This window comes from Sceloporus undulatus, chromosome 6 (assembly GCF_019175285.1).
Source record: "Sceloporus undulatus isolate JIND9_A2432 ecotype Alabama chromosome 6, SceUnd_v1.1, whole genome shotgun sequence".
Taxonomy (NCBI): domain Eukaryota; kingdom Metazoa; phylum Chordata; class Lepidosauria; order Squamata; family Phrynosomatidae; genus Sceloporus; species Sceloporus undulatus.
In genome coordinates this window covers 1,078,353-1,104,690 of record NC_056527.1, presented here as the reverse complement: position 1 = coordinate 1,104,690, position 26,338 = coordinate 1,078,353, and the positions used below count along the sequence as shown (strand labels likewise).

General features: G+C 47.2%; 1 protein-coding gene across 1 annotated transcript in view; it reads right to left on the bottom strand.

The window, feature by feature from the left end:
* Positions 1-26,338, bottom strand: part of LOC121932821 (SCO-spondin-like) — a 143,447-nt gene that overhangs the window by 88,502 nt on the left and 28,607 nt on the right. Inside the window, 22 exon segments of the mRNA XM_042471812.1 lie at positions 495-632; positions 1,648-1,803; positions 3,026-3,228; positions 6,152-6,206; positions 6,293-6,464; positions 8,198-8,362; positions 10,331-10,487; positions 11,226-11,332; positions 12,197-12,415; positions 13,096-13,218; positions 13,907-13,961; positions 14,057-14,216; positions 14,755-14,905; positions 15,033-15,215; positions 15,723-15,863; positions 16,257-16,409; positions 18,509-18,746; positions 19,214-19,308; positions 20,211-20,333; positions 22,635-22,871; positions 24,464-24,670; positions 25,808-26,038. Of these exon segments, the coding sequence (XP_042327746.1) occupies positions 495-632; positions 1,648-1,803; positions 3,026-3,228; positions 6,152-6,206; positions 6,293-6,464; positions 8,198-8,362; positions 10,331-10,487; positions 11,226-11,332; positions 12,197-12,415; positions 13,096-13,218; positions 13,907-13,961; positions 14,057-14,216; positions 14,755-14,905; positions 15,033-15,215; positions 15,723-15,863; positions 16,257-16,409; positions 18,509-18,746; positions 19,214-19,308; positions 20,211-20,333; positions 22,635-22,871; positions 24,464-24,670; positions 25,808-26,038 (3,469 nt within the window).

The window sequence follows — 26,338 nt, the reverse complement described above, 5'->3', positions numbered from 1 at the left end:
TTTAAACAGGGCTTATACACTCTTAACTCTCTTCTCCAGGCTAAACATCCCCGCTCCCGGTCTTTCCTCATAGGCCATGGTTCTAGACCTTCACCTTTTTAGTCGCCTTCTTGGACACATGGCTCCAGTTTTTCAATGTCCTTTTTGAATTGTGGTGCCAGAACTGGACACAATATTCTAGGTGGGGCTGACCAATGCAGAATACAGTGGCACTATTACTCTCTCTGATCTAGACACTATACTTTTATTGATGCAGCCTAAAATAGCATTGGCTTGTTAGCTGCCCACATCACACTGTTGACTCAGGTTCAACGTGTGTGTCTACTACTTGGTCCCTACATCCCTTTCATAACAGTAAATCCTTTTCCCTTTCCTGGTAGGAACAGAAGGGCAAAATCTGGGGTTCACATCCAGCAAACAGAGCCAGCTCTCCTAGAGGAACCTGGGCATCCTATGGACTTCTCCTAAATCCCAGCCTTCCCCCTTCAACTCACTCCAAGGGCAGCCGAGTGCCTCCATGCGCAAGGAGATGCCCATGATGCTCTGTGGGCACTAAGCGCAGGATGCGGGTCAAGATGGCTGGGCTCAGGTCCTGCCGGACTGGAGTGGTACCGTCAGAGTTCCCCCAGGACCTGGAGAGAAGAGTTGCATGTGGACAATGCTTGGAGTGGAGAAGAAGACAGAAAAGTGGCATGGTAAGGATTCTTCAGATATCTCAAGGAGTGTCCTGTAGAAGATGGAGCCAGCTTGTTTTCTGCTGCTCCAGGAACAAAATGAGATCAATGGATTCAAATGACAAGAAAAGAGATGTAGCAGCCATGTTTTACTTTTAAAATGAACTCCGTTGCATTCGTTGACACAAAAGGAAAAATGTCTAAGTTACTAATTGATTGTACTACCGTATACAGGTGGACCCTTGCCTTACACGGGGGATCGTTCCCCGCCCCCGGCATAAGGCAAATAACGCCTATGCTATGGAAATAATGGGGCGTGGTGCAGCAGCATGCACACGCCACGGGTGCAGGTGCCATCACTGTATTCCAGCGCAGCTTCAGTGTAAGCAGAAAGCTGCGTATAGTGTGCCCACGTATGGCACGGGTGCACCATATACTCAACTATAAGTCATCCTCTGTATAAGTTGAGAGCAGATTTTGGGGCCAAAATTATGGATTTTGATGTGACCCATGGATAAGTCGGGGGCAAAACTTAGGAGCATATAATGAAGGAAGTAAATGACAAAGCAATGGAAAACAATGCCAACAAACTAGAAAATCCCAGCAGGCATAACTATTTGTGCTCATACTGAAGGCTGAATGGATGAAAGAGTAGAAGGGGGTCAGTACTCCAGGGCAGATTAAACTCTCAATATATATATATATATAATATATATATGTATGTATATGATTTAAAGTACAGTATGTACATTGACCGTGGACAAGTTGACTCAGGTTTTTTAGTTCAGTTTTAACCTGAATTTCTAGACCTAACATGAGTACATCAGTATGTTATTTCCAAGCTAAGGCCAGGCCTTAGTCCTGATGTGGGCCACTGAACTCTCCTCCTTGCAGAAGCTGGCAGATGCCATACGGGCCCTGTGAGGACTTTGCCAGCCAATTCTGGCCCTTGTGTAATTCCGAAAGTGGATACCATCGTAACTGGTAGGCCAGGGGTAGTGGGAGACATAGCCGCGGGGCGAGCCTTGGGTGACCACTGCTGTGATGAAAGTGGGCTGGGAGAAGTCCACCTGGGAAGAAGGGCCTGGGGTCCGACTGGCGTGGGCTCCACCCGGGATCCATGCGCTGCCTGGGAGGGAAGGCAGAAGGGTCAAGGTTCATGTTACGGATGGACATAAGATCTGACAATACTTGATTTCTCAAGTTGGGGGGGAAATGTTTTTTAAATTCTAACTTTAAAAATATCTTTATTCAACTGAAAAAACCACAATGACAATAATAAACAAAACAAACAGAAACAAAACCACTCACTGTAAAACTTATACTTAACAAACAGAACATTAAACACATTTTAAAAAAGACCTCTGACTAAAAGTATACAGTTCTATATATATTAATATTATGCTCTAACTTACACAAACATACCTATTATTTAATAATTATCCTAATTATTTCTGAACTCTAAAATCACCATACACCTAAATTCCAGTCAAATTATACTTTATCCATTAACAAAACACGATCAATAAGAATACATTTACTCAGTCCTTGTAGTCGACTGTCTTAATCCTCACTCACAAACTCTAACACATTAAATTGCTTTCTGTTCTTTTCAAGTATCTGCACATAAATTCCAATTTAACGAAGCAACAAAACAAACAAAACAACAACAATTCTCTGGTCTCAAATTATGTCATATTTCCCGATTTTGGGGAAATCTCAATGAGAAAAATCTTCACAGCTCAGGACTTACTCTGTAGTAAAGTTGCACATGATATTTTCTGTGTGGAAAAATATGCACACGAAACAATATTTGTCCAGGTAAATTTTTGATGCAGAAGATGCTGTTCCCTGTGCAGAAAAGGCTATTTCATGTGCAAAAATGCCATGTGGGAATTTTGCGCAGAATAAGACACCATTGCAGCATTCTCTGCTCTGAAAATAAGACTTTGCAAAGAAATAATTTCCTGATGCAGAAATGCCATTTTTGTGCAAAAATACTGGTGTGAAATTTTGCACAGAACAAGCCTTGAGTTACAAATAGTCTTTGAAAACTATTTCACCTTTTTTGTGGGGGGGGGGGGTGATTCAAATTATTTATTTCTTCCTTTGAGATCAAATTAGCAAGGTCTAATCTCTAATTCATCCACTACTAACTGTTCTTGTGAGGGCTTTGTATACAAACAGATGCTTCGTGAGACATCATTCACTCACTGCCTGGTTTGACCTTGCAAGAAAATGTCTTCTTCCTTGCAAGAGTTTGTGGCACATCGTTCAAGGGCAGGCTTTCTGTCTGAAAAACTCATACGCATGAAAAAACTGCTGGCAATGGGACGCGGTGCCCCCCTCACCTCTCAGGGCCCCTTTCTATCTCCTTGGGCATCTCCTCAAGACAGGGGGGTCTCTCAAAGCCTCCTCCCGCCATTACGCACATAGTGGGCACAGCGTTGAGGCGCCCGGCGTCCGGGGGGTTCCCATCTCGGAAGGAGGAGGCACTCAGCTGCTGGTAATGAACGCGTCCGTCTTCCAGGCCAAGAGGTTTTGTAGCACAGACCTGGGTGAGAGAAGGGGCATTAATCCCAAGAGCTATGGGAGTCTGTACCCCTGTGGGGTCTTCAGAGCTGGCTAAGGTCCCCAGAATGACCTCTCCTAGAGGGCCATAACCACCCTCAGCAATCCCTAGACAACACACCCCTTCACCTATGTAAGGAAGTAATGGTTAACGCAGTCCTGCAAGTTGGGCCAGTGTTACCAGACAACTTTACAGGCAGTTGATTTTAATCCAAATCTGAACATGCGCAATGCTTTTGAAGTGCTTTTAAATTCTAGACAACCCAACTTCCAGTATTCAAAGACTAGAAGAAATTTTGGAGGAAGTTGGTGCAATTGTAGGTATTAAGGTGAAATAAAACTAAATGTGGAATTCTAACTAAAAAATAACATTAAAGGTAAAACCACCCTTCAAAGCAAAACGAACTTTCAGATATTGACAAAGTAAAGTATTGTAGGAATTATATTTACTAACCAAAACAAGGACTGATACAAAAACAATTATGAATATAATGGGGAAATATTTAAAAAGACTTAGATAATTGGAACAACAAACAACTTTCTCTTATGGGGAGAATAGCTACCATTCAAATGTCAGTCTTATCTAAAATGCTTTTCTTATTTCAAACTATCCCCATTATTATAAATAAACAACCATTTAAGAGATGGACTCAGGATATATCCAAGTTCATTTGGGGAGGGAGAAGGGCTAGCACAAAACTGCGGTCAGGCAGGACAGAAAAGAAAATGGTGGATCTCTATTACAGCGCTTGCGCACTTTTATGGATAGGAGACTGGATGCTGTGTTGAAAAGCCCGAAATCAGGACATTAGAGGTACAAAACTGAAACAGGGGTGGCACAATTATGCATGCTAGAGCCCTCTCACATGTGACAAAGAATTCCCATACATTTCATAAGAAAGCCTTATCCGGATCTGGGAAACATCATAAAAACTCTTCTCTTTCAAAATGCCCCCATGGACTTCCCTCAGGATGGAAGCCTTCTATCAAGAACATTACTCAGACAACACATCCTGGCATCAAACATGAAGAAAATCATAGAACTCAAGAGGAGGAACAGAAATACCTCCAGAGAAAGTCCTGGAAACAAGAAGGGAAACAACTGGTGCTGTGCATCATTGCTAATGGCAATGTAATATGTTAAAGAAACTGGGCTAAAGATACATAAAGAAATGCAAAGAGTATTGAAGTTAAATATCCCTCTTCTCCCAGAATTATTTTTGTTTGAACATAGTAGACAAGATACAAATCAAATTAATCCAAATCAAATAAGTGGGTTCGATATGAGTCTCGGCAGCTCACTTAAAATGGCCAAACATTGGAGGTTCAGGATAATCCCATTACAGAAGAACGGAAGTTAAAGGAACTCGAGTTTTGAATAGGGACAGATTATCTATGAACTCAGCCGGGGAAAACAACTCAGGAATACGAGGATCAATGGAAAGAAGTTGGAAAAGGGTGGTATTAAGTTTGACAAACAGATATATATACAGATCGGAATAGATATCTAAAAGATTTAATATATATATTAAGTTTTTACCTTCAAAGATAATAATGTAGTTTGTTATTTTGGAAAGAAAGAAGAAAATATACTTACGGTTGCAAGATAGTCCAATTTGAATCTACATATAATAGTAGCATTTATAAGTTAAGAAGCAACTATTTTTGTCTGCTCTCTTTATTCTGTTTAAATATAGGAATACATGTATTTGTTCTATATAGACAGATGTTACCTATGAATTTTTAAATAATAATAAATATAATAATATATAATTTTAAAATGTCTTTAATTGTTGCACCGTTTTAAACTCTGTTGCTCTATCCATGTTTCTAGTCTGTGACATTTTCTGTTTGAAATTGTGTTACATTATTAAAACTGATTTTATTGCACACAACCCCAGGATCCTTGGGATAAGGGGACATAAGTATTTCAGCAACATAAATGATGAGGAAGAGGCATGAAGAAGGAGGCCATCTTGTGAGTTCTTCCTGTGGGGAGATCTGATTCGGACTTTCTTGTCTTGACTCCTTCCGAGGGATCCTGGGATTTGTAGTTTGAGGAAAGACCAAGAATTGTTCTAGACCCCTCCCCAGAACTCTGTAGAGAATCCCACCTGCCTCCCCAGACGACAAGTTCCAGGATTCTTTAGGAGGAACAATGGTCATCAAAGCGGTATTGAGCAGCCATGACTGAGTCATACGATGATTCTAAGTCACGAGAACAAGAGAGGAGACCCGAGGCACCCTCCTTGGAATAACCAACACTACTTGCTCTGGGTCTAGGAGAAGGTGGGCAACATCCCAGGGTGGGCAAGGGTTATGGAGAATGGAGAAGCGTACCTGGTGGGGTCGGGGTAAAGCCCTGCGTAAGGGCCATCCGCTGGGGTCACCTGGAAGGGAGAATAAGGAAGGAAGGAAGGAAGGAAGGAAAGGAAGGAAGGAAGAAGGAAGGAGTGAAGGAGTCACTCCGCTGGCCTGTGCAATGCCACTTTCTTGGCTCTGCAGTGGCACCTGGTGGCTGCCATATCAGCTCTCAAGATGCTGAGTCCTATCTCCAAACAGATTCAGTACTTTGAGACTACATCCCAGAGCAGGTTCACTGTCCCAGTGGCATGGAAGCCACTCCCGCTGTCCAACCCTGGCCCAAACTGAAGTGGGTTGCTTGACCCCTCCCGCCACACGAGGGCTTCTACCTGGGCAGTCCAAAAGGCCCAGGGCATCAGTTGGGCAGATGAGCAGGGACCAAGCTCTCAGTCTCCCCGGCCAAAAGGCAAGATGCCAGCCATGGCACCCCACTGGGCTCTGTCCCTCCCTTCCCCCCTCCTGAGCAGAAAGGAAGCCCCGGCGATGCCAAGACTCCAGGCACCCAAGGCCTCTACTCCATTGGTTGTGGGGAGCCATCCTACCTGGCTCAGGTGGGGTACAGATGACTGCATGGATGCTTCCTCCAGAGGTCCAGGGCTGGAAAAAGACAGCAAAGGGTTTTATTGACAGGCTGATCTTAACCCTTGAAAGGGAGTCCCTGAGAAGCCCCTGCTGAGTATTACCTGGCAGTGCCAGCTGAAGGCGTGGGGCAATCAAACTCGTCGGAGGCTCTGGGCAGTTGGCACATCCATCGATCTCTGGGACGCTTCCATGCAGAGGCTGGACAGGGCACACTGGAACTGGGAGGATGAGCAGCCACGAGGGCCGAGGCAGGCGCTGGGGACGGAGCGACTCCTGCCAGGGAGAGACCAAACGGAGACCCAGTGAGGGAGCTCCTGTGGGCCATAATGGTTCAGCCGAGGGCTTTCTAACAAACCACATTGGACAGGAGCTTGAGGCAATGAATGTGGCAGGCACAGTGGTCGGGAGAGACTGGGAGTCATAGTCCTAAAAAGCAACTGTCCCAGTGTTGCTGTGTGCATGATGAGTATCTTGTCTATGGGCCCGAACAGACAGGCCAAAAGAAAGCTGCTTCGGGTCACTTGGAGGTATGCTGTTAAATGACGCATGTGTCCTAAGAGGCCAAAAGCTGTGCCAAAGCCACGCTCCAGTCCTAAGTGGACAAACATTTATATCTCCTTTTGTGTCAAAACCCTCAAGACGTCACTACATTCCTCATACACAATATTATATAATAATATAATAAATAATATAATAATAATATAAATAAAAATTTTTTATATCCCGCCCCTTGAGGTGAATTGGGGCGGCTAACAATAATAAAATGCAATACAATATATACAAAACTTCCCTCTCCCCCCCCTTAAAAGTTATTAAATCACTTATAATTAAAACCAACAAATTAAACAACATAACACATACACACCATTACAAAACAGACAAAAACAAAACAGCAAACTGTGGCAGCAATCCACTCAAATTTCCAGAGAGGACCTTAGGGACTCTCATGAGAAGAGGGTTCCTGAGGCCGGGTTATCTATCCCGGAAAGGCCGCCGGAAGAGATCCTCTTGACAGCCTTTAAAGCTGTCTAAGATGTCAATTGACGGATCTCGTCCGGCAGGTTGTTCCACAATCTGGGGGGTGAGAACAGAAAAAGCCTTCTGGGAGCTAGCCGAAAGCCTATATCTTTGAGGCTGCAGCAAATTCCTCCCAGAGGACCGGAGTCTGTTGGGAGGATTATATGGGAGGAGGCGGCCCTGAGATAGTTGGACCCAAGCCATTTAGGGCTTTTAAGGTGATAACCAACACCTTGTACTGGCCCGGAAACTAATAGGCAGCCAGTGGAGGGACTCAATACCGGAGTAATATGGTCCCTCCTCGATGTTCCTGACACTACTCTGGCCCGCCATATTCTGCACTAATTGCAGTTTCCGAATCAAGCACAAGGGTAGCCCCATGTAGAGCGCATACAGAAATCTAGATGTGAGGTTACCAGCGCATGTACAATAGTCTCGAGATCCCTTTTTTATCCTTGCAGCAGCTTCATGGAGTAGGGTGGTAGGGACTGGCCTACTTTTACCTTGTGAAGTTTATGGCCAAGGATTTGAAGCTGGGGATCTCCACAGCATGAAACCAACCCACTAACCATGAGACCATACTTCCCAAATGGCATTATCCTGTGCATCCTGTGCAGCCCCGAAGCTTCATTTACTGAAACCCCCAGTAAATCCCCCAAAATTTCCCAAGAGACACCCTCCCCATTTTTTCAAGCAATTTTGGGGATATTTGCTACCTGAAAATTGCCCTGAAGCATCCAAACTGTCCACAAATGTGGCCACTGACATTATCTCTTCTCTGTCGCAACCTACCAAAATCCCCCTCCCCAACAAACTTCTCAGGGGCCAGGGCCCTTAAGACTTCTGTAATATGACGTCGTTACGGTGGCATGATGTTGTGTCTGGCGCTGGTGGGCATAGGTGGCAAAAACAGCTCCCACCCATCACACAGTTGCCCACCCCTGGGGTAAATCATGGCATCCCCTTCAGACAGGACTTCTTCCACTCACCGCAACGCCACTCGTCGGAGAGGTCCCCACAGTCATCGACCCCGTTGCAAATGGTGCCGTTGGGCCCAGCCTGAACGCACCGCCTGTTCTGGCACTGGAACTCGCCAGTCCGGCAAGGCCGCTGCCCCACTGGTGCTGTGGGCACTTCAGGCCGCTCGGGGGACACTGGGGGAGATAGGGATGGAGTAGGAAAGATGTCAAGAGTCACAGCAAGGACCAAAGGGTAGCAGAAGAAATCTCTAGCCTGCCTGTCAGGTCAGTCACTCTGGAGGACTATAGCCCCCACAATCCCCCAACTAGTGTAGCCACCAGCCTACTTTGGCCTGCTGCTCCCAAGCTGTGGGAATCCCTACCACAGGAGACACAGGTGGACCCTTTGCTCCTTTTCTGCTCTAAGGCAGACCTTTTTATTCAGGAAGCTCTTTGGCTCTTAAACTCATAGCAGAAGAAGAGCATTCAGCTGCATCTGTGCTGCAGAATTAATGCGGTTTGACACTGCTTTAACTACCATGGCTCAATTATGGGATTTGTAATTCTGTAAGCTATTTAGCCTTCTCTATGAAAGCTGAAATTCTACAACAAACTACAAGTTCCAACATCCCATAGGATGGAGTTATGGTTATTAAAGCAGTGTCAACCTGCATTAATTCTGCAATGCAGGGGTAGTCGTTTAATAAGGTATGCCATACTGTTGTTGTTGTTGTTGTTGTTGTGTTTTAAATATGTGTCTTAATCTGCCTAGATTTTGTGCTTTCAATACAGTTGTTCATTTTTAAGATGTTTTGTAAAAGAAGACTTTATAGTTTGCTTTAATCTGTTGTAAGCTGTTTTGTGATTTCTATGCAGGCTTGTGAAAGTTGTCAGTGAAGAAAAGTGGCAGGAAAAATATCAACGTGTTTGAGATGTGATGCTAGAGAACAATTACATAGGTCCCCTGTTTTGCCAGCAACTCGCCATCCATTGCTCCGGACCCCACTTCCAGCTCCAAGCCCTTCCCTGCTTTTAGTGAAGCTCAGATTCTGCAAGTTGATCATTGACAGCCAGCAGCTGAGTCTGAATTCACACCTGCGCATTAGGAAGGGAAAGACGATTTGCCTTTATCCTGCTTTTCTCCTGAGGCACAGTTTTCTCCTGATATTCACACATTTCAAAGCATCCTGGGGAATGATTCTGTGCAGAAATGCATGCGATTGTTCTGCACTGCTTCCTACACCAGAAACATGTGTTTCTGCAGTGACAAATCCTGCTTGTCTGCTTAGACACTCTTAGTGCAGAGCAGGTGCATTCGCTTAATGTTGTTGTTGTTGTTGTTATGTTTTAAATATGTGTCTTAACCTGCCTGAAGTTTGTGCTTTTAATACCATTGTTCATTTTTTAAATCTTTTGTACAATAAGACTTCACAGTTTGCTTTAATCTGTTGTAAGCAGTTAATACAGATATAGATCTGACATGAAATGATCACGATTATGAAAAATGGCTCCTCGTCTGCTTATTTCCTCCAAATTCTAGTTGAATGTTTTTAATGTTTTTACTGTTTTTAATGCTTTTATACTATGACTGTTAATTCTGTTTTAGCCTTGGGAACGGGGGGTCGGGGGGTATAAGGATTGATTTCTTCTTGGATTTTATTTAACTTTGATGTATTTTACTGTTGTAACCTGCCCAGATTCTCTGTGATAGGGCAGGTTAGAAATAAATCTTTATTATTATTATTATTATTATTATTATTATTATTATTATTATTATTATTTCTATGTAGGCTTGTGAAAGTTGGCAATGAAGAAAGTTGACAGTAAAAATATCAATGTGTTTGTGATGTGGTGCTAGAGAACAGTTATACAGATCCCATGTTTTGCCAAAAGGGACAAATGAACCCCTTGCCATGACCTGACCAGTATATGGGGATTCTGGAGGTTGTAGTCCAAAAAATAACATTAATATCCGCCTCACACGCCGCTGCATCCCTCTCACCCACACAAGTAAAGAGGAGTGTTGATGTGTCCCTTACAATGCACCCCAAATCTGGTACAGCCTAACACCTATAATCCCATTCCCAAACCCATTTCTTCCCAACACCAGATCCCCATCACCCTCCACCACCTTCCCACCACCATTAAACAGATATATCTTACACCTCTTGATCCCACCTTTCCCACAGCCCAACAGCTCCATGCGCAAGAAGATCCCGTTGTGGAAGTCACGGGGGAGGATGCGGACATGCTGGGCTTGCACCGTGCGCTGGAAGGTCCGCACCACAGGAGTTGTGTCATCGGAATTCCCTTGGAAGAGCTAAAAAGAGGAGAGGAGAGGACTGGGAGAGCCCTGGAATATCATTTGCAAGGAGAACCCTCTGACATGACAGGACCCCATGCTTCCATGTGCCATTTCAAACATGCTCAGTCATGGGGTTTGTTCCTGGAGCATTCCTGGTTCTTCCCGGGATAAGTCCTCCCTAAGTGTGATGTATGGGAAAATCTTTGCCACGATCACACAAATGTCCCGGGAATATGACTTTTGAAACCCACTATTTCCCCCTCTGTGCTAAAGTCCTTAGATTCAGGGTATCACCATAAGTCTAAGCTGACTTGACAGCAAATAACAACAATGAATGGGGAAGGGAATTGCTACAGGTCAATACCATGCACAAAAAGGAAGGACCGAGTCTTCTTTAAACTTGATGTCTGGGATCCTGTTGGTGACTGGCCAGTGTGACTCCGCTTTAAGCCCACAGACCTACCTTTCAAGAATCAAGGAAGGAGGCAACCAAGCTCCTTATACAAGGGCAGCAGCTCTCAAGAATCTGAGGCACAGTCCTTCTAACAGGAGACTGTCCTCATGCAGACCAAGGGCTCTGCCACTGTCGCAGCACACCCACCTCATCCGCAATAGGAACAGAGGCCCCACAGCCACAGAGGCCCCAGCCCCACACGCCCATGGAAACCCTTGCATCTCTTGCAACAATACATTCTCTTGCCCACCTTCAGTGCCACATGAGTGTTGTACCTTTGGATCAGGCATGATGCCCGCGGAGGAAATCTCGTGGTAGTCATGCCACCTCACACCATCCAGGCTAAATTGCAGGAAGAAGCTGGTCACGTAGGCATCAGAGGATCCTGCCCCTTGAACCACCACCCCTGAGGAAAGACAGAACAGAACCATCCGGGCACCACTCCCAACCTGTGGCATTTGCAAGCATAATGACACCCCTTCTTTGGGAGGCAAGTCCCACGCATCTCACCTCGGGTCCTCTTCCCCCCTCCATTGCCCTGGACCAGGGAGAGAGCCCAGAACCCCCAAGCGGCCGGTAAGGGTGACCACTACCACCAGGACACTGACCAAGCACTGCCACTCCCAAGGCTAACTCCAGGTGAGGTTTCAAAAGGCTGCATGAAAAGTGCTTCATATCAGTTTACCTTGAAAGTATCTTTGAAGCTTGACTTCTGTACTGGGGTTTGATATTTTGGGGCAGCTCCATCCCTTTTAACTACTTCTGAATCATGATTGTCCTTTATGGCTTCATGGTTGATGTCTGGCATTTCACTTAATGTTTGGTAAAGTTTTGACTGATTTGCAATGAGACTCCTGTCTCCTTCTTGTGTGTAGCTTGCTAGTCTCCCAATTGTGTGAAGCCTCTGGAAACCTCAGCAGTTCTATAATAATGCAGTTTGATACCACCTTAGCTGCCATGACTCCATCCTGTAAAATCCTGGGATTGGGGTAGTTTTGTGAAGCACCCGCATTCTTTGGCAGAGAAGGCTAAAGGCCTTGTAAAATTACAAATTCCATGATTCCTTAGGATGGAGCTACAGCACTTAAAGTGGTGTCCACTTGCATTATTTTTACAGTGTAGATGCATCCTAGATGGAAACTGGGAACCTTCAAAGTACCATTTCAATCTTTTTGTCTGCAAACCATCTGGAGATCTGCCAATGGAGCACACCTTGTTTTCTCTCCATTTTTGAAGAGTGTGATCCATTTCCTCCAGAGCAGCTACCTACCTGTCAGGTTCCTGGGCTCCCCGAGATCAACTTCCAAGAAAGGGGGCTGAGAGAGGAGCTCGGGGTAGACCTCCGCTGGGGGGCCCCATCCCTGCAGATCCACGCTGGGCAGGAGGCGGTTGAGGCGTGCGGCGTGCGCTGGATTCTCCAGCTGTTCTGAGGAGGCACTGAAACTGGCATCTGGCAAGGAGGCGATGCCCAGGGGTCCATAGCAAAGGTCTGCAGTGGACACAGAATTACAGGATCAGGATAACTCCACCATCATGTATACAACACAGTTATAAATCAAAAAGTCACTTTTTGGACACAGGATCTCAACAGCTGAAAGACCACCTTTCCCTGTATTATTTTATTCATAGGAAAAAGACTCCCTACATCCTCACACAGGCAGAGGGGTGGGGGGAATAGTACAAAACGCCCTACTGGACGTCCTACAGCAGGGGTTGGCAACCCTTGGGGGTCACATTAGCTCTCCCCACCCCTGGGGATCCTGAAGAAATGTATCCCCTGACACTTTGGAGTCATTTCACGGGGTTTTATTTAGCAGGATTCTAAGGCTGAGACAGTGTGACTTGCCCAAGGTCACCCTGTGGGTTTCCATGCCTGAGCGGGGATTCAAACCCTGGTCTCCAGAGTTGTAGGTCAGTCTTCAAAACTCTGCATCATGCTGGCTCCCATCTCCCACCATACCAGTGAAAAATTGCCCCCAAAGTCTTCCAAGAGAACCTAGATAGCCTAGAAAGTAATTCTGTCACTCCTTTGGCCATTCCTGGACCATTGTAGGGGCATTTAGGGGCATTGGGGGACAGGACTGGAGGCAACAGAGGACCACCATGGTCCACAGTGGTGACAAGAGGTCACCTGGGCCCACAGGTTGTCCATCCCAGGATGAGACTCACCTCCCAGCGGGGGCAGAGGGAAGGTGCTGAGTGGCACAGCTGTGGAGAAGGCCGCTGAACTGACCACTGTGGGCCACAAGGGTCCCACCGCTGGCACCGTGGGCATCACTGTTTGGTTCTCAGCTGAACATGAAAGAAACAGAAGGTCATTTGGGGCCATCAGGCAGGCTACCAAAGAGAGTAGCCCAGCTTATATAGTCTGGAGCATTTTCATGTCCCCCTTCGTGAGCTATCTTGGCCACTCTGTATCCTGTGTTCATCTTGCTCTCCATGGATTAAAAAATTTAGGATGGATCTTCTGTGGTCTTAAATGTATGTACGATGAAATAAAAAGAAGTCTGCTATCAAGGCTGACTGTGGGTCTTATTACAGTATATGGAGATAGTGACACGTTTGCTTTCAGATAATTCAATGTACACAAACTTTGTTTCATGTACAAAAGTATTTAAAATATTTTATAAAATTACCTTCAGGATATGTGTATAAGGTATATATGAAACACTAATGAATTTTGTGTTTCAGTTTGGGACCTCTCTCCAAGATATCCCATTTATGTACATATATGCAAATTCAGATATTCTGAAATAAAAAAAATCCAAAATCCAAAACACATTTGGTCCCAAGCGTTTCAAAAAAGGGGAGCTCAACCTATATAATAAGGGACATCTATCTGTCTTATTAACCAACAAAATAGCTGGCCCTCAGATAAGTGACTCTCTTATAAGAAGGGACACCGGAAGATCCTATTTTGGGGAAAGGTCCAGAAGCTGTTGTTCACACCTCCAAATCATGCCTGAATTTGGGGACTCACCAGCCTCCATGCAGTAGCAGCAGGAGTCTCCTCGGCCCTCCACTAAGATTCGGCCCTTCAGGAAAGAGGGTGAGTGTCAGGATGGGAGTTGGCACATGCTCAGAGGTACCTTTCCTTGGGGATCCACAAGGGAGGGTGCTCCATGCTCACCTCAGGGCAGGGCACTGTGCTGTAGGGGCAATACTGAGAGCACTGCACCATCAGGTTGGGAAGGCACTGGCACACTTGACATTGCCCTGAGCGCCAGCGGTCACCAATGGCATGAGCCCGGCCATGGTGTTCACACTCCTCACACGGCTCTGTCTGGCACCTGGGCAGTGGGGGCCGGTCCACAAGGATGAAAGAGAATCCGTGAAGAGGGAAGAAAGGGGGGGGGACATAAGGACAAAATTAATGTTGTCTGCAATGGTCCAATTGAGGTCACATATAATTTAGTGCCAGGGATTGGAAAGCTTCCCCTTTTTAGGACTACAGCTCCTGGAATCCCACATTGATCCAAAAAAGAAGCATTTTCCAGCTCTACTTGGAGCCTTGTTATCAGTCTCACCATCCAAGCTATTCCTAGATTCTGCAATGAGGGTAATATATCTACAGAAGGCTGGGGGATTCTGGGAGCTGTAGTACAAAAAAAGAACATTCCCCAGAGCAGTGGCCCTCCACTCAGAGCAGTGTTCTCACCTTCTCCATCCAAGCCATTCCCAGATTCAGCAACAAGTGTAATGTTGCCATACGGCTTGCTCAGCATTCTGGGAATGGCCTCCCCGTTCCCAGCCAGCTTGGGTGGGGTAGAGGGGATCCCCATGCCCCCCACACCCTGTGCACTCCTCTGGTGCTCTTTCTGGACTCACCTCCGGGCCTTGCGGTAAATGCCCCGGCACTGCCGCCCATTGCCATGCTTGCTGGGATTGTTGGGGCTGCGGAAAGACCACTGGATGCTCTGCACACCACAGGGGCCCAAGCAGTCCCCCCAAGGGGACCAGGAAGACCAGCCACAATTCACTGGGGACACAGAAAAAAGGAAAAGGCAGGGGTAGGCTTTACAGGGGCAGAACCCCCTCTGGTCACCCCAGGCTGGGGTACCTGGCAACAGGACCCAAGAGAACAGCTTGGAACCAGCTGCCCTCACCTGTACATTCTGGGTTCTGCCGGCAGCGCTTCATCTGACCGTCCTGACAGGTGCAGATCCGGCAGTTGATCTTGACCAGCTGGCCAGGCCAGTAGCGGACACCCTCCACCTGACAGGGGCATTCCCGTGGGCGCACACATTGCTGCTCGCTGTTCAAGACCAGACCTTCGGGACACCAGCAACCTGCGCGAGAGAGTGCATCAGCACTCCAGTTTAACCTCCTACATCACTGTGCTCCCAACTAATAAAATATTGATTTGTTCGTTAAAATATCCATACGCCACTCTACGTCTAAAGTGGGTGATGCACAGTGGCTTCAGCTTGATCAGTATAAAACAGTTTAAAAGCAGAAACAAGAGGGGGAAAAGCACCCATTTTAGACAGACTAAAAATTGATGCAATCAATTAAACCCCAAAGGCATCAGTTGGTGCCAAAAGGGCCAAGAAGGGACAGACATTCCACAGCTGAAGTGCTACAGCAAAGAAAGCCCTGCTCCTGCATCCAGCCACAGGATTTTATTATTATTGCCATGGATGGAACAAAGAGGGGGGCTCCTCCTGCAGGCCTCACTCTTTCAGCAGGAGTATACAGTGTGCATAAAACATGCTGAGTTTGCTTTAGTGTGGTCTAGACAGGTGTTGACTCCTACCACAACTCTGCTCTGTTGACCACCACCACACATTCCTCACCTGGCCTGCAGGGCCTGTCTTTCCTGCACCTGGTGCGGCTGGAGAGCTCAGCGCATGATGTGGGGCAGGGTGCGCACTTCCAGCTGACCAGCTCCCCAGGGCAGGTGGAGGCATTGCGGCAATCTTCCTGTTCACAGAGCTCTGCAAGTGACAAAAGGGGTGTGCTTACAAAGTAGCCTCTGCATGTGTTTCGTGATTGTGCTACCATGGGCTTTGTACACTCATGTGTGCAAGTCAAGATGAGCCCACTACCCTTCACCACAGAACAAAGAACAGGATTAGCCCTTTTTCTACCATGCAGACTCTATCCCACATCAAAGGGCAGAGAAAGCACCCTGTTCTCAGAGTTTGGAGAGCTTTGGGATCATGATTCCCAGAATACTCCAGCCAACCCAACGCGTGAGGCTCCCTATATAATGGTCCAAAAAGCCACCCAGGCTCTACCCAGTCTCTTATCACAGAATCCCCATAGCCAAGATGCGCTTGAACGGAGAGGGGCCTGTTGGTGCCGCTTCCCATCAGTTTGTCACTCACGGATTTCCAGAGAGCTGGCTGAAGCCTCCGGCATCTCAGTACAATGCAGCCCCCCATTCTGGGATGGCAGGCATTCCCGGCGCCGTACCACCAGCCCACGGCAGTCCTGGGTGCAGTTGGACCACGTTGTCCATTCGCTCCATCTGCCATCCACTGCGGGGAAGAAAGGAACAAAGGCTGAGGGACAGAGCAGTGGGACAGGAGACAGGTGAGCCAAGGAAGGCCCCCAAAGACATCTTCCCAATCTCCCTTAGTCCTCCCCATCCCCAAAAAGAAGACACCAGGAGATAGAGCATGCCTTGCTGTTTTGTATCCATGTGGTCAGTCCATGTGGACACAAGAGTCCATAGGGAAGGGACAGTCTCATTAAAGAAGTAGGACTTACTATGTATTACACACACTGTGCCCCTATCAGTTTGGCTTTCTGTGAAACTGACACACTGAGACTGGTCATGAATGTTTGGTAGCCATTTTGTGGGTGAACATGCCTGCCCTTATTTCTAGGCAGCCATTTTGTGATGCTACCTGTGAAACTGTGAAGCTGCTCAAGCAGTGGTTCTCAACCTTTGGTCTTCTAGATTTTTGACACTTCAACTCCCAGAATTCCTGAACAATGAGCATACTGACTGGGACTTCTGGGAACTGAAGTTCAAAACATCTGGAGGCTCAAAGGTTGAGAGCCACTCTGCTAGAGGAAATATCCACCTTGGAACACCCTCCTTTGCCCCCCTAAAAATAACTGTTTTTCCAGAGAGGTACTAATGGTCTCACAGACCAATGAGACATGTCCTCAGATTCAATGCTCTGTTCGTTTTTCATTAAACTACTCAGTGGATTTTGGCCACTCAGATTACTTTGAGGGGTACACAAAAGATAAAGGACAACATATAAATGCATGTAGACACTATAAAGAGCATAAAAGGTCAGAGGCTGCTTTATCAACATTTTATATTCCGCACAACTGTACATATAGACCCAGCATGAGTTAGCGGTCTGAGTGCTGGACAAAGACCCGGGTTTGGATCCTCATTCGGTCCTGGAAACCCACTGGGTGACCTTGGGCAAGCCCTCTCAGCCTCAGAAGAAGGCAAGGACAGCCTTCTCAGTCAGAAAGCTCTGGTGCCACAACAAACTACAAATCGCAGGATTCCATACCACTGAGCCATGGCAGGTAAAGGAGTGTTATTATTTCTGCATTGCAGATGCAGCCCAGGACATGAACCGCTTCTCTCTCAGCCATAGAAAGGTACTGGATGACCCTGGCCAAGTCATACTCTCTCCGCCTCAGATAAAACCTATGGCAAACCTCCTCTGAATCTTGCTAAGAAAACGCTGTCCTTTAGAGCCAGTGTGGTGTGTACTGTTTGAGTGCTGGACCAGGGCTCCAGAAGCCAGGATCTGGACTCCCACAGGGCTATGGAAACCTTGGGTAAGTCACAGTCTCTCAGTCTCAGAGGAAGACAATGTTGGAAAACCTGCTCTGGATAAATATTACAAACAAGTAAGTTGTGGTGGTTTTAGCACTGGACTAGGGCTCTGGGAGACCAGGGTTCGAATCCCAACTCAGCCATGGAAATTCACCAGGTGACATGGAGCAAGTCACTCTCTCTCAGCTTCAGAGAAAAACCATGGCAAAACCTCTCCAGAACAAATCCTTCCTAAAAAAAACCCTAACAGAGGGTCACCAAAAGGCATATAACAGACAACACATATGGTGGCTTACATTGCAGGGTACAATTATTAGAATGATTATGCGGTTTGTGATGTTTTCATACTAGTGTGTTGATCTTTGCTTTTGTTGTTGTTCTGTGCTTTCAAGTCATTTCTGCCATATGGCAACCCTATTATAGGGTTTCCTTGGCCAGTTTCTTTAGAGAGGTCTTGCTCCTTTGAGGCTGAGAGTGTGTGACTTGCCCGAGCTCAAGCAGTGAGTTTCCCTAGCCAAGCTGGGGTTTGAACTCCAGAGTCCAACACTCAAACCACTATGCCATGCTGGCTCTTGGTGTTCTTTATAGACCCCTAAAGCTGGCCCAAAATATTTATAGACATATATAGAAATATTTTGGGTCCCGTATTGGAGTACAGGCAGGATATAAATCAAATAAACAAACACAAAAACTTATTGGATGTTTTAATAATGAAACCCCATGGAGTAGTATCCTGAGATGTGTGGGGGTTTTATGGGATACTTTTCTCTAGCACCAGAGACCCTCACCGCCTTCTGCCTCCTGGTGCTCTCCCATCCAGCTTACCTGGGCAAGCCACAGAGAAGCACTGCTGGGCCTGAGTCTCCTCTCCCAGGCAATGGCGCAGAACATCGTCAGCTCGCCGGGCGCAGGCTCTCTGGCGGACCTGCAGGCCTGTCCCGCATGACCGGCTGCAGGCGCTCCAGGCGGCCCAAGGGGTCCAGAGCCCACAGTCCCACTCGTCCGAAGGGAGCCACCCGGACGCCTCGGTGCCATCTGTGCAGTCAGCCAGACCATTGCAGACCTGGAAGGAAAAGCAGGGCTGGATTGGGGCCGGGCAAGGAGTTCATGGGCAGCATTGGGAGACTGTACTCATCCCAGTTGCAAGGCTGGGCCAGAGGCAGTGAAGATCAGGGGGGATGCAAAGCTGCCAAAAATTGTTGTTTGCTTGCCTGCTTTGTTTAATAATGTGATAAAGCTCCCAGTTTCCTGATTCCCTTCTTTGTCCTCAGCTAATTTCTATGGTTGCAAACTGAGTGCAAAATGGATAAATAGTTTGCATTCAAGTAACTCAGTGGAGGCAGAGAGGAGGTGGCAGAGTCTTGCTCTTCCTAGGAGGCTCAGGCAAAAGCCAACAGCTGCAGCCTGTTTTCGGTCGTATGTTCTTCCTCATTAATAACTTTTGCAAGCTTGACCACACTTTGATGTCACTTGGCCACATGTCCCTCAGTTTTTATGCTGGGAACGTTGGAGGAGGGCCTGGTGCTGTACCTGTTTAAAGGTGATGCAGGTGCCATCTCCACATGAATATTCCTTACAAGGTCCGACGGTCTGGTTCCTTTCTCCAGGAGGAGGCCTCTGGCTTTCTGGAAGGGACAGAATTGGATGTCACAAAGGAGAAAGGATGCCCAGGAGCCCAAGGGGGCAAACCCAGAATCAGGGGTGTCCCGGTCCATTTGGGGGCATGAGGACCCAAGGAACTATTCTCTCATTCTGGACCACATAGCCACCCAGCCCTGCCCTGCCTCAAAGCATCCAGCATCCCACCTTAAGTGCCCTTCTACAGGGGGCAGCCTATATACACAACCCTGCTTCCACAATTATTACCTGCACTGTTCCAAAACATTACTCAAGAAGGCTTGAACTGGATTCGGTGGGAGAAAATGAAAACTGAGGCTTTTCTACACAACTATCTTTCACACTTTATAGCTCGGAATGGGCATATTGTGCCCTGTGAGCCATATGCATCCTTCTGTGGCCCCTGAAGCCCTCAAAACCCCATAAACTCCCCCATTAAAAAAATTGATATGGTTTAGGGACATTTTTGCCCCAAAACCATACAAAAAGCACTCAGAAGTGTGAAAACACACAAAAATACCTCACTCCATTCTCATAAGCACCCCAGAACCCCACACTACTCCCAAATACTTCCATTTTTCCCTCTCAAAATGGCTACAAGATGTGACACAGTATCACTTTCTGTTGCCATTTTGAGAAGGAGTGCAGAGAAAAATGGAAGCATTTTGGCTTGTTACAGGAGCAGAGTTCAGGACGCGGGGGACTTTTCTGGGAAACATCGCGAGAGTAAAGAGGCCCGGTGCCTAGTGGAGTCTTCTGCCTCTCTGCCTGCGATAGGAGCAGGAGCGGACATTTTCACCTGTTCCAGGGCTTCCCAGCACAAAGGGAGATCAAAAGAGAGCCAACCAGGTTCTTTATCAGCCCTCCAACTTCGGCCCCAAATAGCTGGTGATCTCCATGGATTCCTTACCGCAGGCCAGCTCATCTTCACCCTGGGCACAGTCTGAGGATCCGTCACACACTCGAGAAACGTTGATGCACATGCGGTTGTTGCAAATAAAGTACCCTGGGCACGGCGGGATCTGAGTGGATCCTGTTCCAGGAAAGAAGGCGGGTTTTCCTGTGAAGCAGGACTAGGAATAATCCAGTCACAAAGACATGATTGCCAACAGGATGCGGGGCTTGGTGGTAGCCATCGCTATCAAGCCTAGAACTCTGTGTCCAACTTGGAGCCGAGCTCAGAGCTGGTCTTAACTTTGAGCATCAATGCAGAATTCACCAGAAAGCATGGCCAGTGGTTGTCTCCCAAAAGCATGTGATTAAGCTGTCCTGTCTCCCACTATGTGGCCGTTGTAATCATGCAATGGCGCTAGGGATGCCACGAGATGCCATGACGCATAGTGACCCTGTGGATGAGACTTCCCCAAGACTCCCTGTCCTCCACTGCTCTGCTCAGGTCCCAAATGCTCAAGCCCATGGTCTCTCTGACGGAGCTCATCCATCTGCTCTTTGTCTCATTCTGATTCCCTCTACCTTACCTAGCATTATTGTTTTTTCCAAAGATCCATGCCTTCTCATATGTGGCCAAACTATGGCAGCCTCAATTTAGTCATCCTGAATCATACAATCATAGAATCGTAGGAGGCAACACCAAGAAGGGCCCTGATCCAGTCCAAGCCCCTTCTTCTGCCATGCAGGAACTCTCAATCAAAGCATCCCTATTGACAGATGCCCATCCAGCCTCTGTTTAAAAACCTCCAAGGAAGCAGACTCCACCACTCTCTGAGGGGGTGTTCTCACTTGTGATTTAAAACTAATTCAAATACAGCGGTTCATTTTAAAGCGATTCAAAATACAGTGAGTGTTATCCCACTTTTCAACTCGCTTTATTTGTATTGTTCCCATTTACTTAACGTTTTATTTTAATTCGCTGTAGTTGACCCTGTTTCGTCCCCATTCAAGGATGAATCGGTGTATATTTAAACTGGTTTTGTTACTTTTTTGTTCACATTCACTTGTTTCGGCTGTCAATCAAAGCGACGTCATCATGACGTCACATTAATTCGGAGTAACATACACCGATTTAGCCTGTACCTGCGTTCCCACTACCTGGCCGTTTTTAATTCGTTATAAATTTCGCGGTTGTTTTTTTTAAAAGAGTCAATCAGGAGGCGCTTATTCGTCCTCTTCTGTGTCTCCCCATATTAACTGCCATAACTCAGTGCTAGGGAATCCTGGGAATGGTAGTTTATTATGGCACCAGCACTCTCTGGCAGAGGAGGATAAATGTCTCACAAACACAACAAACACAACCATCCCATAGTTCCTCTGGAAAGAGCCTCGGTTCCCCAAATTCGCTTTGGCTGCCCCATGGGGAGAGAATCTTTGGGAAAGATTGCTACCAGGGCTGTCTGGAGAGCCTTGAAGTGGGGATATGTCCTGCAAAACCCATCCTATAGTTCCTCCAAAACCCATCTGCTGCTCAGGCAGAGGTGAAAAAGAAAGGATAGTTAAAAATGGTGTTCAATGGCTCTCCTCCCACATCAGTCTATGAAAGAGGAGCAGAGGGGAGGTTGCAATCCACCGGAGGAAAGGCTATTATGCGAATGGAAGAAAATGGTGCTGGCGATGCACAAAGAGACCAAAGAGGGTGACACCCCAAGGCCAGCCCATCGCGCTCCGCTCCTCCCATCCAGTTGACCCGATTCAAAGGCCGAAACGTTCCTATTTAAATACTCCGAATCCTATCCTGAATCAAGGAAAAATTGTAGGTTCAACCCTTCTATTTTTTTAACCCGGATTATACGCCATTAATATGGATTAAATAAAAATCCGGTTTACGATTCGGATTTTAGTGGGAACGATTGCAGCTTACTCTGGAACTGTTCTAGAGTTAATTCGGTTTCTAATAGGAACGCTATACCTTGGATTCGATTTGTAACATGGAGTATAATCCAGTGAGAACACCCCCATAGTCAGGATCTTCCATGGTTGGACAGCCCTTACTGTCAGGATGTTCCTCCTAATGTTGAGCTGGAATCTTTTTTCCTGTACTTTGCATCCATTGCTCCATTATTTCCTATTCTCTGGAGCAGCAGAAAACAAGCTTGCTCCCTCCTCAATGTGACTCCCCTTCAAATACTTAAACAGGGCTATCATATCACCTCTTAACCTTCTCTTCTCCAAGCTAAACTTACCCAGCTCTCTAAGTCATTCCTCATAGGGCCTCATGGTTTCCAGATTCTACACCGTTTTAGTCGCCCTCCTTTGGACACATGGCTCCAGGCATAAACAGAGGCAGGACAACTAAAACTGTTGTGTTTAAGGGTGTTGTATGGACAGGGCTTGTTGCTACCAGCATCCCCTCCTCCTCCTTGGGGTCAGAGCTGCTCACCGCACGTGTCGATGCTCTCGTCTGACTGGTCCTGGCAGTGGGGCAGCCCATCGCACAGGCGGCTGTAGTGGATGCACTCGCCACCCAGGGCACACGGGAACTGGTCCAGGCCACATGTCCGGTTGCAGTGCAGCTCGTCGCTGCCGTCCAGGCAGTCGGCTTCATTATCACACATCCAGCCCCGGGGCTGGCACTCACCACTGTGGCAGTGGAACTCGTAGCGGCCGCAGGGAGGCGCTGCATGGAGGGTGATTTGGAAATGGAGAGGTTCACTTTGCAGACATCATTCCGCACACATCAGACACCTTCCCATCTGTCTTCCCTGAACTCTTCTGCTCCTTCATCCTTCTCTGCTACTTAAGCTTGCCCTGGCCTCATTCCCACTACGTTTTAAACCGATTTGCAAATTGGTTTGAAGCAGTTTAAATGACCCTGGTTCATACTTGAACCAATTTGGAAAGAGGGGCTATGCGCTAAACCTGTTTAACCTGCATCTTTTTGACGCTGATTTTTTTTCCTTGTCGTTTTGGATTAATCAATTCTGTGCAGGTATGAACCAGATGCGGATGGGAATTGATTTCAAGAACCGATTTGAAGAATCGAATTCACAAATTGATTTAGCGGCAGTGTGAACGAGATGCAGATCAGAGTCGATTTACTATGACGTGATAAGGGGTCGCCAGGTGGGGAAGCAGAAACTAACAACCTGTGTTCACCCGCCCTATGACCCTCATACAGACGGACATAAATGCAATTGCAGTGATGGACAGAGAGAAAAAATCCTGAAAACATTTCAAATTGAACTGATTCATTTGCCAGTGGGAACTACAAGTGGGTTGTTTTATTTTATTTTACAGCAAGAAAATGCGATTGGGACAAATGTAGTGTGAACCACACTCCGCTGCCGAACCAGTCCATCAATTCAGATTGCAAAGCGATTTATTTGTAAGTGGGAATGAGGTCCTTGTCTGCCTCTCCAGCTCACTTCAATTCTTTCTCTCACTTCTCCAGCTGCCATTCACCATATCAGCTTCCCCACCTTCTTCCTCAAATACCTCTCAAGACTCTCTTCTAGCCTTCTCTGAAGGCAGGTCTGCTCAGGAGAAAGCTGCAGAACAGAGGTTTACCAACCTACAAAGCAGAGCTCAGCTCCATGCAAGGATTTTCCAGGGCGCAAAACAGAATTCAGTGCTAGGCCACAGCTTCCCCGGCTTTTAATAGCCTCTTATTTCTTATCTCCAGTCATTGGTGTCTTATCTCCAATCACTGATCAGAAACAATTTGCAATTCAGAAGGGAAACCTCTGCAGGCTTCACCTGGCCCATGAACTGGAAGTTCTTCATCCTGACATAGCTGTTGATGTGTGTGGGTTTTAGCTAACTGAAATTATGATTATGGTGCACCCGCATCATACACAGGCATGCCATGTGTGGCTTTCAGCATATGCTAAAAGCTGTGTGCCAGAAGAGGCAATGGCATGCACATCTGTAGCACACGCACCATGCCGTGCCACATGCACAAGCCCCATTGTTTTCAATGGGGCTCCACCATATGCATTATTTCCATTACACGAGGGGTGGGGGGATCTGGAATGGATCCCTTGCATAAGGGAAGGGCGCACTGTAGTACATAAGCACACTGCACTTAGCCATTCTTGGCCTCTTCCAGATGATAATGATGATGATTTCTTACCTGCCTCTCCCCATGGATTAAGGCATGGAACAACAACAGGTTAATGTACAACAGATAACATTAGTTAAAAACAGATGGCATCAGTTAAAAACACAACAGGGGCACACTGGATTTCTGGATGTGCCAGGTGTGCTCACCGAGGGTCCTGCTGGCAGGTGGCTGTTGCGTGGCAGGGAATCCTAGGGGAACGGTGGCCGCCCAAGGTGTGGCCTGCGTCACAAGGCACTTTGCAAGATCCTCATCAGCCCCGTCGGCGCAGTCACGCACGCCATCGCACACCTGTGTGAGGCTGACACAGGTTCCATCTGGGCAAGGCAGCTGCCCTGGGGCACAAGTCACTCGGCCTGCAGTGAGGGGGAGATGGTTGTGAGATTGTCAGGCAAACATTCCCCTGTTATTGCCATTAAGGGGGAAATCTCTTTCCTCTCTTAGCCCAGCGATGGGGAAAGTGAAGCTAGAGGGACTCATTTTGGGCTTCCACAAAGCCCCAGGCTTATGTTTTAAAATTAAAATTAATTTTAAAAGAGCGAAAATCTGGAAAGTGTCCAGAGGAGGGTGGCCAAAGTGATGAAATGTCTGGAAGCCATGCCCTGTGAGGAGTGACTTAAGAAGCTAGTAATTTTAGTCTGGAGAAGAGAAAGTTAAGAGGTGATATGATAGCCTTGTTTAAATATTTGAAGGGATGTCATATTGAGGAGGGAGAATAGGACACAATGGAGCAATGGATTCAAACTACAGGGAAAGAGATTCCACCTAAATACAGTGCAGTCGGCCCTCCATTTTCGTGGGGGAATCAGTTCTGGACCCCATGCCAAAATGGAGACTTGTCGGTATTCAAGCCCAGTAGACTTGAATGGGGCACGTGCAGGGCATGTGCCACAAGGGCATGCCCCACTGAATTTAACAGAGGTCATCCATCCATGAATATTCAAGTCTTTGAGAACAGAGGGGCAACTGTAATAAGAAAAACTTCCTGACCATAAGAGCTCCTGCCTCAGAGAGTGGTGGAGCCTCCTTCTTTGGAGGCTATTTTTTAAGCGGAGGCTGGAGGGCCATTTGTCACAGGGAGGGCTTGGATTGCGTCTTCCTGAATGGCAGAAGAGGGATGGACTAGATTGCCCTGGGGGGAGTCTCTTGCAGGGACGTAGCTAGGATTTTAGGAAGGGGGGGTCCAGACTAAGTGCCACCATTATATTGGGGCTTGAGTGCGGCGGCGCAGCAGCACACACCATTCATTTTTCTAATGGAAGGGGGGGTCCGGACCCCCAGATCCCCCCCCCTTGGCTACATCCCTGTCTCTTGGATTCTATGGTTCTAGTTATAAAAGCAAGGGATGCAGGGAAGTGGAGGGCCACTTCTACAACCTCAAATGAAAAGCTAGAAGACAGAGGCCATCCTGCTTAAACTGAACTAGGACTAGACGTGGTAGGAACGATCCAGAGGGTTTTCTGAAGAGTGACTGTGGTGACCGATGCTCTCACCTGGGCAGAAGGCCTCATCGACCCCAGCGGGGCAGTCCGGTTGACCATCACAAACCAGAGCTCTGGACAGGCACTGCCCTTCTGGGCACTGGAATTCCCCAGCTGGGCACAGGCAGCCACGCTCATCACTGAAGTCCCCACAGTCGTCATGCCCATCGCAATGCTGGAGGTAGGGCAGGCAGCGCCCAACTGCGCAACGGAACTCACTGGGCTCACAAGGGGGGCCGCAACCTGAAAGGGCATTGAAGGAGAGGAGTCAGACACCTCATGCAACATATGACCTACAGGCACATGACCTTGCGGCTCCATTTTGCAGCACAGAAACCCCTTCGTGCCCCTGTTCCATGGTCACTTGATCCTCTCTCTGACTTCATTGGAAAATGGAAATTCAACTCAACTGGACAATGAGGACCACTTTGGAAAGCAAGGGGCAATAGGGATGTGTCTAAAAGGGCCTGATGAAGTCTTTCCCCAAGCTGTTGCCCTCAAGAGGAGTTGAACTAATACACCATAAGCCCCCAGCCAACAGTC